The sequence below is a fragment of the Nasonia vitripennis genome, chromosome 2 (genome assembly GCF_009193385.2).
Source record: "Nasonia vitripennis strain AsymCx chromosome 2, Nvit_psr_1.1, whole genome shotgun sequence".
NCBI classification, from domain to species: domain Eukaryota; kingdom Metazoa; phylum Arthropoda; class Insecta; order Hymenoptera; family Pteromalidae; genus Nasonia; species Nasonia vitripennis.
The window spans coordinates 8913094-8929185 of record NC_045758.1 but is presented as its reverse complement, the minus strand read 5'-3'; the positions used below and the strand labels follow the sequence as shown (position 1 = coordinate 8929185).

General features: G+C 47.8%; 1 protein-coding gene across 4 annotated transcripts in view; it reads left to right on the top strand.

The window, feature by feature from the left end:
- Positions 1–16092, top strand: part of LOC100117883 — a 63147-nt gene that overhangs the window by 39673 nt on the left and 7382 nt on the right. For all 4 annotated transcript variants that reach the window (XM_031922881.1, XM_031922880.1, XM_008209791.3 and 1 more), the window contains 4 exons: positions 6136–6304; positions 6373–6537; positions 14138–14423; positions 15452–15626. In XM_031922881.1, coding sequence (XP_031778741.1) covers positions 6136–6304; positions 6373–6537; positions 14138–14423; positions 15452–15626 — 795 coding nt within the window. The remainder of the gene's footprint in view (positions 1–6135; positions 6305–6372; positions 6538–14137; positions 14424–15451; positions 15627–16092) is intronic.

Here is a 16092-nt window from a genome sequence, read left to right as displayed (position 1 = left end):
TCGGCTTTGCGCGCGCGAGGAAAAAATTACTTTCCTATAACGAGCTCGCTACGTGGCTAACGAAGCAATAAATCGGCGCGACGATGTATAAGAGAATCGATCTATTCGAAATGATTCCGAAGAGAAAAATACGTAGCGCACAGAGTGCAGCCTCTCTTAAACCAATCGAATGAGAAGCACAGCGTGCATAAGTATACGTTGGCGAGGACAATAAAGGTCGAAAACGGCCTGGGCGATATCGTCTCTGGCGTATATACACGTGCTGCACGGGCTAGAGCTTGCGGCAGGCTATTGCGCGGGGATAAAAGCGCTCTCCCCGGCGCGCATACACATCCGGGCCGAAGGAGCGCATAGCTCGGCGCAGCGGAGGGAGACGGAAACTTGCCAGTCGCATATGTCTGTGTGTATACGTACACACACACACACACATACACACACACAAAGCGACAAAGGGAGGAAAGTACAGCCGCGGCCGTGCTATTTCGTCTCTGCTCCATTTAGCCGCGAATCGGGAATCGACGTAGATCAGCGCGACGTTATTACATACTTACCGGGTATAGAAGGGCATTATTCGCCACCGTTGGCCTGATGTTTTATTCGATTTACCGCTTATTGCATCGCAGCGCGCGCGGGCGCCTGTTTGCAAAGCTGCTTAATCAGATCTTGGTGTGCGGCAGAGCACAGAGCAAAACAGCCGCGCACAGTGGAGCGTGTGGTCGCGGGGGGTGGGGGGGGGGGGTGGGGGCAAAGAGCGGACTCGCGTCCTGTGTGCGCTGCGGCGAGAGAGCGAGCCGAAAACCGCCGTGAGCAAAGAACTCCACCGATATTGCTCTTGCTTACTTAGCCCCTCTGCGGTCGGAATTTCATCGAGCTTGCGCCATCTGCTAATCTATTCGTCTCGCCAAGTTTGTGTAGGATTCGAAGAACGCGGATGAAATCGAGTGGAAAAAATTCGACCGACAGCTGTTCGGTTCATCAAACTCCTTTCAATTTTCTCTTGCCGTGGCGTCGGTTTGCGGTCTATTTCTTTATTTACCATCCGTCTCGGCTGTCCGTTACCAACCTCGGGCCGATCTATTTTGTTCTCTTATCGGCGAGATATTAATTTTAGCTGCCGCGCGTTTTACGTTGTATATCATACTCGGAGCCATCACGCTGAAAGTCACCTGTACAGGCAATATCCATCGACGGGACAAATTGCGAAGAGGAGCTGCTGCCGCGCGGACGATGATACATACCGGATGCATTTGGTTGCGGTGTATAAGTATATAGGTATATATAGTGCGGAAACGACAAGCGCGCGGGGGAGAAGAAAAAGTCTCTCCGCGTGAGTAAGCGATTCCGGCGGCGAAGTAATATATCCATAGGTATAAGAGGCAGAGCAGCGCCGGCTTACCGCGCAAATCCCCGGGAGCTTCGAGCTCTTAATGCTCGCGAGCGCACAAGATGAATCGGCCTCCGCCGCCGCTGCCGCTGCAGTGCTATACGGAATATATAAGACTCGCGAGAGAGTGAGAGAAGCTTTCGCGACGAAGGGCGCATTCGAGCGGCAGAAGGTCCATAGATATTTCCACGCCTGAAGGTTCCCTCTCTCGCACTCTCGCTTATGTGTCATATCGAAGCTGCAGCACGTGCGCTGCTATTTTTCCAGGGCGATAAAAATAAAAGCCCAACGAGAGATGTACGGGCCTTGCTGCAAGCTGCAAGCTCTCGTCGGGTTCACGGTCAACGCGCGCGCCACGCTGCTCTTTTGCTGCCCATTCATCCGCGCGCTCGCTGCAGCAAGCAACACCTGCAGCAGCTCTCTCTCTCTCTCTCTCTCTCTCGTCGCCGACGTCTTCGACGCGTTAAGGTTACTGCACGTGGCTCGTGCCGTTATTCAGTCCGCTGATGCAGCCGATACGAGAACTTTAACGACGAGCTGAGAGCTGGAGGCTTTGGCTTCTGCATAGTCGCACGTGCCTTACTGGCGGGCGGACGACTTTTTTCTCGCTCTCGACGTTACCGGAGAGTTACGCTTTTAATACAAGTCGAGCGCTGCTTCATTCTTTTTAATCGAGCATGAGCTTTCTCTTGCCTTTCCGAGAATTCGCACCCACGCGCACCGACTGATTAAATTCATTCGGATTTCATATGACGCGCGTCTTACCACAGCCGGGTATCATCTACTTATGCGCCGTGTGTGCAGTATGTCTACTCCCACTTGTGCTTTTTTATGGGGAAAATTGCGAGCTTTTTTGCCTTCTAATAAAAGCGACTTCTCTTTTTCAGTGCTGCGGCTGTAAGAAAAGTTTCGAACTATATATAAAGCTCGCACGCGTTCAAAAATGCGCGGGAAGGACGCGGAAAATATAAGATCGTGCGCCCGCAGAGAGCATAAATATTTCACGAGTATAAACTGAAACGCAGGGATATACGTCAAAGGCTACAAACGTAAACTGACATGTAAGAATTTCAATATTATTTGGCCGCTGCTCTTCTCTCTCTCTCTCTCTCTCTCTCTCTCTCTCTCTCTCTCTCTCTATCTGACTCTCACGGCGTGTAGCGTCTTTGATCCCCGAAGTATTTTTACGATGAGCCGACGCGATCTCGTGGCAACGATCGTGAAATTCCTCGAAGTCTCCGCATTCCTCCGTGTAATATATTAGAGAGTCTTTGCTCATATTCACCAAGTATAACCGATTAAGTTGGAGCGTCGATGAAAGCCGCGGGATCCCGGGGACTATATCAAGCTTTATCTGATATGAATTTACTTGTCAAAGTTAAAATTCAATAATTAATTTTGGTTCTTCATTGGGCCATGTTTCATTTTTGTTGAAACTCAAGCAATTATACGAGTGCTAAACTGATCGAATTCCTTTCGTCGAGCATTTAGCTGCATCAAAAAAGGAGAGACAAAAAAAAACAACCGCAAGCTCCGCTGTAAAAGTGCTCCACTCATAGCGCGCGAGTGATCGATTCGACAGGCGAATTAAAGTGCTAAAGCGATCCAATCACCCGATCGTTTAGAGCAGCTTCGATGACATCAGCCCTCGCTGCGCGCGAAGGAAAAAGAGTTAGGAAAAAAAAACAAACGCATAGTTTGATTGCCGCGCTGTTACAGCGTGTATGTATATATATAGCGCCCGTAGTTTGTAGAGTAAACAGCGCACTTGGGGGGCGCGAATCCGCACACCGGCCCTAGTGCATCGCTACCATTCATCGTGGCTTCTCTCTCGCTCTCTCCCACGTCGCTATATAACGCAGTATCAATCAATAAAGCTCGCGACGCCAGGCGTCCGCTCGTAAACGCGCCGCGCGCGGCCGACGAAACGGGCCAATTCGCGCGCCGCCGAGGAACTTTGCCTCAAGCCGGAAGCAGCGAAGCTTGCTGATATTTTATCCTTTCTTCCGTTCTCTCTCTCTCTCTCTCTCTCTCTCTCTCTCTCTCTCTCTCTCTCTCTCTCTCTCTCTCTCTCTCTCTCTCTCTCTCTCTCTACACATAGCCGACAGCAACAAGTAGGCAGCGACACTCACACACACGCTCACTGTATATGCAGAGAATCCGGCCCTAGAGTACACTGCGATAGCGCTGCTGCTGCCCGGCTCGATTCGTTTTACGAAAGAGCCTGTATATACATTCAAGGATTAGCACCGGCAAATTGCTTTCGCCGATAGACTCGTACCGGACGCTATACACAGGTATATACGGCTATGCAGACTGAATTAACCCAAGGCTGCTTTCCCATTGTCCAGATGCTGAATCGCGACGAGCTTTTAACTTAATGCCGCACTAGCGCGCCCGTCTCCTATGGATCGTCCTTGTTTATTCAATTTCGAGCTATAGCGTTGATTTATAGCCGTTACTACGGCTCAACTCTTCGGAAAACTGTATCAACTTTCCAGAATCACACAGAGACCGGGAGGTGAAAAGTTGCGCGCAGATTTCGCGCCCGATGACGCGAGAGAGAGAGAGAGAGCAGAAGCTCTGAGAACCCTTTCAGAAAAGTTTGGCGCGCAAGCGAGCGAAATTTCAAAACAGGCATATAGTATAGGCGCGCATGATGTGTTTTATGCTCGCTTTACCACACAAGTTGCGTATATTGTTCAATGCTTTACGTGACGTTATTTATTAATTCCAGCTCCGAAGTTAGATGACGCGCGAATTGAACGAGAAGTACAGAATACACTGCAAGCACCCGATTATCTCGAGAACACCATGGAGAAAAGTATAGCGAGAGGACTTACGAGAAGCAATAAAACTGATACCGCCGCTGCTGCCGCCGCTTCACTTGTATAGTCGCGTCATTTTCAAAACGATTATACAGTGTGAGCGAGTACAGGATTTATTAAAGCGCGCACATAACGAAAGCTTTAGAGTCATACGCGACATCGTCGTAAATCGTGAGCTATGGTCGCAAGTAACCCGCCATAAATGTCAAGACACGCTCCTCTCTCCCCGCAGGTCAAATTTAATAATACACGCGCTCGAGCGCGCTTTTGTTGCTATTGCCTCGACGCCGCCGCTATTATAAATATTCTTCCCTGCTCCGCGATGATAAACCGTTGTCGCGCCGCGTGTGCGACTAGAGGTATATATGCAAACGTCGCGCGAGAGAAAAACCACGACGAGGCGGAAGCTTCGCTCGCGCCTTAAAATTAATGAAAAACAGGGATATTATGGAGAGCTTGCGCGTGTATGGAAGGGCGAGTACCACTCTAGGCAATCCTCTTAAGAGATCTAATAAGGATAGATCCAACGAGCTTTATCTAATGTATTGTGGAAAAATGATTTTCCAAGCCGTGTAGTACTCATCGCTCTCGTTATTAATTAAAAACGATCGAAGAAAAGAATGTACAGAAAAGTTTTAGATCGTCAGACGATAAAAGTTTGTATTGCGTAATAATAATACGAGCGAGAGAGAATGACCCAGTTCGAAGAGGAGATTTAGAGTGACGGCCGGTTGTTTTCGCCTTCTCCTTCTCTGCCGCCTCTGCTCTTGTGTGCCTGTGTCAACGTAATTAATGACGACTTTTTGCAGGCGGTCGCTCTATTACGAGCGAGTTTCGGCACAGCGCGCGAAGTGTATATAAATGAGGATAAAATAAGATAAACGAAGAAGAAGCGGTGCGGTTTTCTCTCTCTCTCTCTCTCTCTCTCTCTCTCTCTCTCTCTCTCTCTCGCTCGGCACTGATGATGTTTGATGCGAAAATTATTGGGCCGCCGGGGTATTTTTGTGTGTCGGTGTACAGCGCGCGGCAGCTGCTATACTTAGAGTCAGTCTCTCTCTCTCTCTCTCTCTCTCTCTCTCTCTCTCTCTCTCTCACTCAGGCGCGCGCGAGAGCCATGAATAATGCAAAAAGTGTCGTTGTGGATCTCGCCGCTATTTCGTACAATTCCATCTCTCCCGTGTGTATTTTCATTCGCGATAAATCAGGCGTAATTATTATCGAGTGGAAAAGCGCGACCCCGCGTGAAACAATTATATAGAGAAAAGTTATATTTTCGACGTCTCGTCCGATTTTTCACGGTCGTTTTTTTATTCCCGAAGAATCGCGCATTCTAATAACCGCCCTCGCATTTTTGCGTGTGCGGCTTGTCGAGACGCGCGCAATAAAATTTGTTTACTGCCTCGGTAAAAGCTCCCGCCGCGTATAAACGTATACTGCCACGGCGTGTTTTTTACGTTAACTCGGCAAAATGAAAAAAAAGCGCTGTACGTATGACTCTCTGTATCCGCGATTGACGTACAGCAATGGAACCATTGCCTCGCGTCACGCTGGTGACAGTGTATAGAGTGAAATCGTTGTTACGAATTCTGGAACGATAAACACGATGATTTATCGCGCGCACTGCTGCGCGGGGGAAAAACGCCGAAAAAGCGAATTTTAGAGAAAAGTTTCGCGCGAACGTAGAGAAGAAGGGGCCGACCACACCGCGCGTGTATGATTGAGGAGAAAGAAGCGAGACATTAATTAAAGCGTGCGAGCGTGGCGCTTGCGCGCATAAGTGCATAAATCGTGGAAACGATCTGCCGGGCAGAAGTGGGAGCGGATAAAAAGCCGGACCGCTGATTAATGGGGCTGGGCACAGAGCTCTCCGGGTTACCGAGTGCATCTATAATTCCTGCTATATATGGTTACGTGTGTTTTCAGCCTGGATCGGCTCGCTCAGCGCTGCGATGTCCCGAGCCTCTGCTCCGCTGGTCCTGGGCACTTGTCGTCGTGGAAGCACCAGACTCACAGCCGTCATTGGTGGACTCGTGCTGGCGCTAGCGGCTCTCTTTACCTCCTTCGCTCTGCAGACTCATCAGGTGCTGCTCAGGTGAGGAAACGAGGATCTTCGAATGGTGTATGAGAAAGAGAGAAACTAAAACTGTATGTGACTTTCAGCTACGGCCTGGTCCTGGGCGCCGGAGCGGGTTTGGTGAGAGAGACGGCCGGCTTGATGCTGGGCCATTACTTCCGGAAGCGCCGGGAATTCGTCGAGATGATCGTTCAGGCCGGCACCGGCGTCGGTATAGCTCTCTTCAGCGTATCTTACAAAGAGGCCGTCGGGTAAGCTGCACAAATACTGCACTGTATAGGCTGGCTCTGCTGCTGGCTGGCGCGGAGATTTTTATTAGCCTAAGTGGAGCGCGAGGTATATACACTCGTACGCTCTATACAAGAGGCTTCCTGCGCGGCTCGATGGGGTATCGCACTTTCAACAACGAGCTGATCCTGCTATCTGTTCCATTTTTTTCTAAAAATATATAAACGCGGTTTGTGTAATCACGATTCGCCGTAATATTCTATACGAGGATATATCCCGACGGTATAAAGCGCAGTTATAGGCTATAGTCTTTAAAGGTGATCGCTGCTGTTCAAATATAAAGCAGCCATAAAGCAGCTGGAAAATGCGCGGGCATAAAGCAAAGCCATAAATTGTCGAACTTAAGGACTGTTACCTCTAATATACTGCGCGATGTGTTTTAAAACAACTAGGAAAGTGCAGTCGAGCGTGAATCGAAAACGCATTTCAAAGTTGACCGAATTGCTCCTTTTTCCTGCATCTGCTGCGTTACGTGTACCTGATGCTGGGGCTAACTTCGCTTCCATTTCCGGCTCAACGTGACCACCGCTGTTCGCGTTTAATTTACAGTAAAAACAACAACGGTAGCAGGGAAAATTAGTTGAAAATATAAATCACTTTGTGTGGTCGTGAGGGGCTCATTAGCGGCCAACAAATTTAAGGGTTAATTAATGTGCGAGCTTGGTGGAAGGTCAACGGCAGTATACTCTCGACTCCCCGAAGTATTTACGGCAAACAAGCTAGACTTAAACCGCGTGATTCAACATTTGCCGTTTCCTGAGAATCAAACGGATTCTCTTTACTTCTTCTTCTTCTTCTTCTTCTTCTTCTTCTTCTTCTCTTCCATATTTACATTAACCGATCTTCGCGCGCACGTGCGTTTATAGATCTAGAAATCCGAAGGAGGAGTACAATCAAAAGTTTCCGAGGCACACGAATAAAGATTAACCATACAGTAAAATCCCAGGAAATATAATATTTCTCGTCCTAAAATCAGTTCGGGAAAATTACATTTTATTCGCAAAATTCCCTCGAGAGGTTCGAGAGGGCCATAATGTTATTATGATTTTTCCTCCAACTTGTTGGTTCACATTATTATACATGAGAAAACGCAATATTCATAAAGAAACATCCCATAAGTTTACAGGCCCGAGCACAAACATTTTCCTGAAAGTTTTTTCCGAAAACGCGTTTACCGGTAAACGCTTTTACGCGAAAGCCGCTTGTAACAAGCGCGTTTTCCATCGGAAATCACCTCTCGGCATATTTACCGGCGATGAAAAATAAAAAGGAAAAAAGTGTCCTCGCTCCCTTTTTCCCCGCAGCGCAGCGAGATTCGTAAACCTTAACGCGGTAAGAAAAAAAATCCAATGAAATCTCGGAAACATCTCGAGAATAGATCGAGAGGCTTTATATTCACTGGGCTCGCAGTCTCCGGGGGCCCATAGAGCCGCGCGCGATCGAAGCGAAAGGGATAAAAAAAGCAGACCCGCACGCACACACCGTGCCGTATCTTCTCGGCTCGTCCGCGCGTAAACGCGAAAGAAGAAAAGCTCCGCTGTTGCAATGCGCGTAGAGAGCTTGCAACGCGTGAAAAAAGTAGTAGTGCTAGCCGGGCTAATGCCCGTACACTGCGCAGAGGCTCATCGTTTCATTAGGGATCAGTACCGCGCGCGGGCACAGCTGGCGTCGCGTAATTAGCCAGACAGCCGCGCATTTTTGCTCTATTTTTCTCCCGTCGCCGCAGAGACTCTCGACTCGGCGCCGCAGTAACGCGAACGTCCCGCGTAAACTCGTGCGGATTATAAGTACACGTATTGATCGTCGCGCGGATTAGACGCGCGACGTCGCCCTCGATTGATTGACTAAAAACCGAGCGAGCGTTTAGATTTTTTGTTCTTACATTCTAAAATATAATACATGCGCGTGCGAGCGCAAGGAACTGGATTAAACGAGGTCGCGGCGCACTTCCGATCTCGGTCCGCTGCATCTGTTGCTCTCGCGCAGCGTCGCGGTGGTTTTTCCCTTTTTATTTCTTTGTTTTTTTCGCTTCCTGTTTTGCTGCTGCGCCCGCGAGGCTCGCCGGGAATTTTTATTAAGTTTCCTCGCGACGTGGCGATGCCTGCGCGCAGCGACATATTTATCGTCGGCGACGCATTCATCGACGGAGCGCAGCTTTATATTTCAGAGTAGCAGGCGAAAGTGCTAAATCTTCATTCTTCCGCCGTAAAACAGCCACGCTGCGCGTATTCTGACGGGCGAATATTTTCATTTTGCTCGGCCGGCTGCGCGAAAATAATATACAGGTGTAGACCTGCACATAGAAAAAGTAATCTCGCGTCGGGAATGATACTGTCCGGATTGGTTTCGTGCTCGCGCGGGAAAAAGTAAATTTTCGCCCTTTACTCGGTAAGAACGCTGTTTACGCGCGGAAATGTGTGCTCTTTAACTTTCATTAGAGCGATTCGTGCGCGGAGGTTTCCTGGGTAATAAGATACCTGCTCACCGGGCGCTGAGCTTTTACGAATTTTCAAAAAATCATGCTTTCGAGAATTTGTTTACGTTAATGTGTAGAGAGAGAGAGGGAGAGAGAGAGAGAGAGAGAGAGAGAGAGAGAGAGAGAGAGAGAGAGAGAGAGAGAGAGTGGTTCCTCGAAAACGGTTGAAAAAGTTGCGAGAGAGAGCCAAACGATATTTCGTTTGAAGCATAAACGTGTGTAAAACTTTCTCGAGCTATACGTTTCCGCTGCAAGTAGACTACAGATATACACGTATACATCGCAAATTTCCAGAGCGATAAGCTCATGGTTAGCGCCTAGCGCTGGACAAAAAAAAGACCGCGGTAACGTCGCGGAAAAGACGTCGTACTCCCGACTCCGTGAAAATAATTATAGAAGTGCCCGTCGTATACACGCGTAGTCGGTATAGTAGAACGAGAGAGAATTTATTCTCTGCACCGCTATTATACAGGCGCGACGTTCTTTCGCCTGTGCTCGTGGAGCAATTTCAGCGGCCCGTTGTATCGCAAAACTGCCGAATACACACACACTCGCTGCACAGCGGTATAGAGCAGCAAAAGAGACGGAGTCCAGTAAAAAAGAAGTGCGCGCACACGGCGATAGATATATACATAAAGCGCACGTGTGCGCAGAGCGGAAAAGAAAAAGGAGAGACGAGAGAGAAAACGACGTTGCGACGCGCGTTTTCCTATACACTATGCACAGGCGCGTCGCTGAAAAACACACAACAACAACAACAGGTCGTAGACACACGGGCGAGCCAAGTTTCGCTTAGCTTAGCCGCAGATCTAGTGCGCGCGAGAGAAGGAAAGGATGCGAGCGCAAACGAGACGTGGGAAAAAAGCGGCGCAAAAAGAGAGAGAGAAAAAACGTGTCGTGCAGGCACCTTGGCATCCTCAGCCGCGTGGAAGAGAGCCGCTTCCTCGAAAGAGAGAACATAGTCGCACAGAATACACGAGAGGACTACGTGCCGCGAATGACTCGCTGCTTAGGGGTAATAGAATATATAGTTATATACACACAATGTACACGAGAGAGAGAGAGAGAGAGAGAGAGATCTTTATTTTGCTCAAAGCAAAAAACAATACAATTCGTCGAGGTCACATAAGACTGTGTCTCATACGAACTAACAAAGAGAGAATATAAAAAAATATAATTACAGCATTGTAGAAGGTAAAATTGTTTGTCCTACACCGATTAAAATAATACTTTGGTAAAAATACCATCACAAAAGAAATCACATTTAGTCATGTTAAATATCACAGTATAAATTATCACAATAAACCTTTTTAACTTTACGCTGTACACGTGAGGTTTGGTCATAGACCTATCTGTATTGCACCTTTAGTATCAGAGTACATAATATTGAAAAATTATTACGGCCTATAGGCCGAGTCAGACTATATTAAAAACGCAGCGCCAAAGGGCTCAGAGTCATCACGATTCGATAGCCAGCAGATATCGCCGCAGTGCCCTCTTGAAGGAGGCGAGGGATGGTAGGTTTCGCAGGGTAGAAGGGAGAGAGTTCCAGAAACGAGCACCCTGGACCTGGAAGGCCCGGTCTCGGTGTTCACAGTAGGCATGCTTAGTTCCAGAGGAACTCCTCTGCCGGAGGGTCTCGGCTTGTATTTAACGAAAAATGAGGCCAAGTACCCAGGTTCGCCGATTCGAATCACCTTGTATAATAAAATGGCCTCAAAGTAGAACCTTCTGGAATCGGTGCGTAGCCATTCTAGACGCCTCCGGTAGGGACTAATATGTTCATCCCTTCTAACCCCGAAGATGAATCTCACACAAGAATTGCTCAGTCTCTGTAACCGTATTCGTTGTTCGTTAGACGCGTCCAGGATGGTCACAGTACAGTAGTCCAAGTGTGGTTGTATGAGTGTCTCGACTAGTCTTCTGCGGAGAGTCTCAGTGGTACAGACTCTAATAAACCGCAAGCTATACAGGACTTTGTTGACTTTTTTCTTAATGGCATCCACTTGCGGTTTCCAAGTAAGTTTACAGTCTAATACAACACCAAGACTCACCGACAGCTTCACTGAAAGGGACGATCACTCCGTCCGGCAACGGAACCCCAGGCAGTTTCCACGACTTTATATCATTAACATTTCTTGTGGAACCAAAAAAAAAAGACTTAGTTTTGCCGGAGTTGAGTCGCAGGCCGGAGCTCCCCGCCCAGTCGGAAACCAGTCGCGCCGCTACAGCCAATCGAGCCACGACTTTCTGAAAATTATCTTTGCTGGTATGTAGATAAATCTGAAGGTCGTCCGCGTAAAAAAGATGTTTAATTGTACTACCGTCAAGTATACTCTGTAGGTCGTTAACATAAAGACTGAATTGTAGGGGTCCCAGAACAGATCCCTGTGGAACTCCCAGATTGGTTTCAAGCCATTCCGAGGTACCGTTCTTATTTGAAATTACGATCTGAGATCGCCCCTGTAATATGATTTGATCCACAGGAGAGCCGACCGTGAGAACCCCAGCCTATTCAGCTTAGATAGTAATTTGGAAGGTGAGATGGTGTCAAAAGCTTTGCTGAAATCAAATAGCAGCATAATCGTCACCTTCTTCTTGTCAACGGCCATTCGTATGTCGTCGGTCAATTTTAGTAACGCTGTTTGTGTACTGTGGAGTTTACGAAAACCGGCCTGGAAGGGGTCGAGTATATGATTTTTATTAAGATACTCCGTGATCTGGATGTGTGCTATCTTCTCGAGTACCTTTGAGGGGAAGCATAGCAATGCAATCGGACGAAAGTCCTTAACATTAGAAGGAGCGCTGGTCTTTCTTAGCACGATTAACTGTGCCTGCTTCCAGATACTCGGAAAGATTTCCTGAGTGAAGGAGCAGTTAAATAAATTAAGAATAAATTCGCCAATAATTGGGAGGGCCTTGACGACCACCCCACACGCAACACCGTCGAGAGAGAGAGAGAGAGAAAGTCACCGGCCGTCCCCTCGAATCATGCTTGAGCACACGGCTCGACGCGCGGCCAGAAAATTTATGTCCACACTGGCGCTGGACCGCGAAACCGAGGAAATTCTCACGCGCGGCTCCGAAATTTATTATGCGCCGAGTTGCTGTAGTGTTGCTGCCGTAGTCCAACTTTTCGCGATCTTGCCCAGCGTGTGTATATAGAGCTCTGCTCGTGGACGAACGCCGCGAAAAATGTTTCCCCGCGAGCGAGCGAGTTTTGCTATCCTTGTTTTGTGGAGCGCGCTGCAGCGACGGCAAAGCAAACGGAAAATTATCGGACAACTTTCGCCCAGGCTATTAGTCTTTCGCGCGCGAGAGCGCTAGCTTTAATTGGGACTGATGAAAGGGCGCGGAAACTTGAAATTTCATTTATTTCCCGATGCCAGAGAGAGAGAGAGAGAGAGAGAGAGAGAGAGAGAGAGAGAGAGAGAGAGAGAGAGAGAGAGAGAGAGAGAGCTAGGCTAAACTGATATTAATTGAGGAGACACGTGCGCTGAAGGACGCGCTCCAGATTTTCTTTCTCTTCGTGGACAATTATAAGCGTGGAGAATTCGATATTTAAATTTCATGCGATGTACAGGTACTTCACGTGTAGAGCTGCTCTGCGGTATATGACTGCCAACTTTTGAGATACGCGGGTTTATGCCTCTTCACTAAACGTTATACACTTGTAGTTGGAACGTATGTAGTAACGCTTGGAGACAATACGAGAGATACTGTTACGGATAGGAGTTTAGAGTGGACAGCGGCTACTGTTTGCAACGTGGTATGAGCCTGAAACTCTGCATAGCTACGCGCGCATATAAAGTAAAAGCGGCGAATGGACGCGCCTTAAAGCTTTTATCTATACAAGCGCGCGACATATTGTCTTTTTATACGCTTTTATGGAGAAATTCACTTGACGTTTGACGTACATTAAATTGCGCCTACGCGCATCGCTGTCGCCTCGTTGTTCGAGTGAAATTACAGGATGGAGCTGTTTTTTGAAATAACAGTGTAACCGCGCTGGCTTTTATAAAAAATATTTTTTCAAAATATCCAGATTTCAGGCTATACATACGCTGTGTATACATAGTACGAAAGGCAATACGAGACCGAAGCTTGTCAAAAATATAGAGTTTCGAGTAAAGTTAATTAAAAAAATGTTCCAAGCGAGTGGATGTGCATATAACTGCTCATATGTGTGCGTTTAAACAGTTAGTTGAGCACTGGAGCACTGTGGACTGTGGACTCAGTACGAAATGTAATTTGGAACATTTACCATGCAATCAAGTGGTTGTAGCGAGCAATAATTCTAGCGGAATACGACTGAAAGTTAGCGAAGCGTTTCGAAATTTCCCATGATTTTTTAATGAAAACTTTATATAATAAAGTAGTCTTATAAGTAGAAATAGGACGGCTTGAGCAGACAGGTCGAAGTAATGAGACATGCAAGAAGACGGAAAACTCGTGTCACTCGTTTATAATTGGTTTACGACCTTCTACCGCGGAGTGACAGAAATTAGCCATTTATTGCATATTTCGCCGTATAAAATGAATGGAAACTAGTTCATAGAGTCGAGTTTTTTCCTCGCGAATACTCTCTGTTGGCAGACGGGTTAACGCGTACATATTAAAGGTGTACGTCCTCGGCTAATGAAAATATACGCTCGAAACGTTCTTCCATTAATTTCCCTCTTAACGGATTAAAAGTCTTTCCAAATACACGCGGTTCGATTAGAACGTATACCGCATTTGGCGTGTGCAAAAGAAGGAGTGAAAAATTCGAAAAGTTTTTGCCGAGAGAGAGAGACTCGAGCTCTCCCAGGTTGCGCGAATTAAAACAAACGAGAGATAATCCATTTGCAAGAGGTATCAGGGCAGCTCTCGCTGCATCCCACGCGCCATTAGCGAAATTTACGATCTCCCGAGATTTATGCAGAATCGCTCTCTCTCTCTCTCTCTCTCTCGCTCTGTTTAAAAATCCAGCAGCAGAGTGTACAGAGCACAGAGCCAGGTGAAGAAGAAAAGAAAAAATAGTCAATGGCATAGTAAAAGCAAAGATACGGTCATGATCTATCCACCTCTTGTTTCTCTGATTTCAGAAAGCTGGGCTGGAGGCTGGGCCTGCAGACGATAACCGGCGTGCTTTTCCTGGCGTTCTTCCTGGGTCTGATTTACCGTAGCGCCTCGCTCTATCATCCCCAGCGTCACGCCATAGTACACCTCAAGAACCAGCAGAACAAGCTCAAGCCCAAGTCCAAGTCGGCTCTCAAGGCGGCCCGTCAGCCGCTCATAGATCTCAGTCCACTCGCCAGTCGGCCCGTCAGAATGCTAATGCTCGCCGCTGGTGCCGCCTCCTTTGGTCTCTACACGCCGGCTTTCTACATTGTGAGCTTATTTTTCATCCGCACCCACGACGACCCACGAGATATATCGTTATATGCGCGCGCCATCGCATTTGGAATACCTATCGCGCAATTGAATGTCGGGAGCAAACTGATTTGAACTGCGTTAATTTCGTCGAGAGTTGTGCGAAATTATGCGTATGCACTGCGTAAATACAATTATTCGGTCGGAACCATGTTTACGCGCGACATGTGACGTATTGCGCGCGTGTGTGTGTGTGTGCGCGCGCGCGCCGCTTCGTTACGTCTGTATGCAGTTTCGGCGAGTTTTCCTTTTTGCATTTCAAAGCGGTATAGCTATCTACGCGTATATACATGACACGGTAACAATTTCCGTGCGGTCTTTGCCACAGCTATATGATGTATAGACGAACCAGCTGGCATTTCATGCCCGATTCGATTCGTTTGATTTCCTTTGAAGGGGCGCTCTTTATCCTGCGCTTTCGTTCATAATCGCATACGTATTGACGGAAGAAAGAGGCAGACGAGTGCCGTACTCGAATCGAGTAATATTTTACTTCCTTCGCGTAAAGTCGCGACTTTTATTGCTCTGCGTGTATACAGAGAGAGAGAGAGAGCTGCGCGAGAAAGAGCTGCCGAGAGCATCTTTTTTATATACGAAAAGCGTCGCGAATAAAAGTTTAACGCCGCGCTTATACGCGCGCAGATATAGACGGGACGACATTAATATACTATATCGGCCAAGACACAGTCTCTTTTATCAATATTTTCTCCTTAAGTGTCCGACGAAGCTTTTATACGCGCGCCGGCGCTGGTATTATTTACGGGGCTGTATTTTTCAATGAACCGAGGAAGACTATACACAGAAATGTAAAATCCGACGTTTATGCGCACGCCGCTGTAGAGAAGAAGACGAGACGCGACTGTGAGAGAAAGATAGATCTAAAAAACGAGGGGATAAGACTCGCGCGGCCGAGAGGTGGGGGGAGATTGCGATTGCAAATTTAATCAGGTCTAATGGAGGTACTTACTCTTTTTTTCTGTTCACAGGCGCTGCAGGAATACCAGGCGGAGAAGGACGACAGTAGCTCAGTATTATTGCAGACCTGCTTGGGTCTGTCGGCGGCCCTGGGCTGCGCCGCTTGGGGAATCGTTACCGCCAGGCCGTCCGCCCAGTGCCTCGTGTCCAGGCAATATCTCTGCCAAGGGGCTCTTGTCGGAGTCGGTCAGTGTATACATTCTCTAAACTCCATATACGCTGCGAGCAATAAGCATGCGGGAAACAGCCCTTCTCTTTCTTTTTTTATTTCTATACTCCTGCATTATTCGGCAGTAGCAGTAGTAGTAGCAGCAGCAGCACACGAGAGAAGTGCACACACGCCGCGGAATAATAATGCCGGCGTACTCCCTTTCCTTGGGGCTAGTAGGCTGTGGCTATCGCAATCTCGGCTCGGGCTCTCACTCTCTCGGCCGCGCGCGCGGTTCATCAGTAGCGAAAAAAAGCTCGACGCACATAATGCCCGCTCCTTCTCAATCTTTAACGACACTTCTCCTTTCATCGTCACCAGAGCTGCATTACCGCTTTAAAGCGTAATGCTTAGATTAAAGTGGAGCGCGCGCCGAAAAAGGAAGGGAAAAGTAAAACGCGCTCGCTCGCTCCCAGCTATCAAAGTCTCCGCTCACAGTCTTTC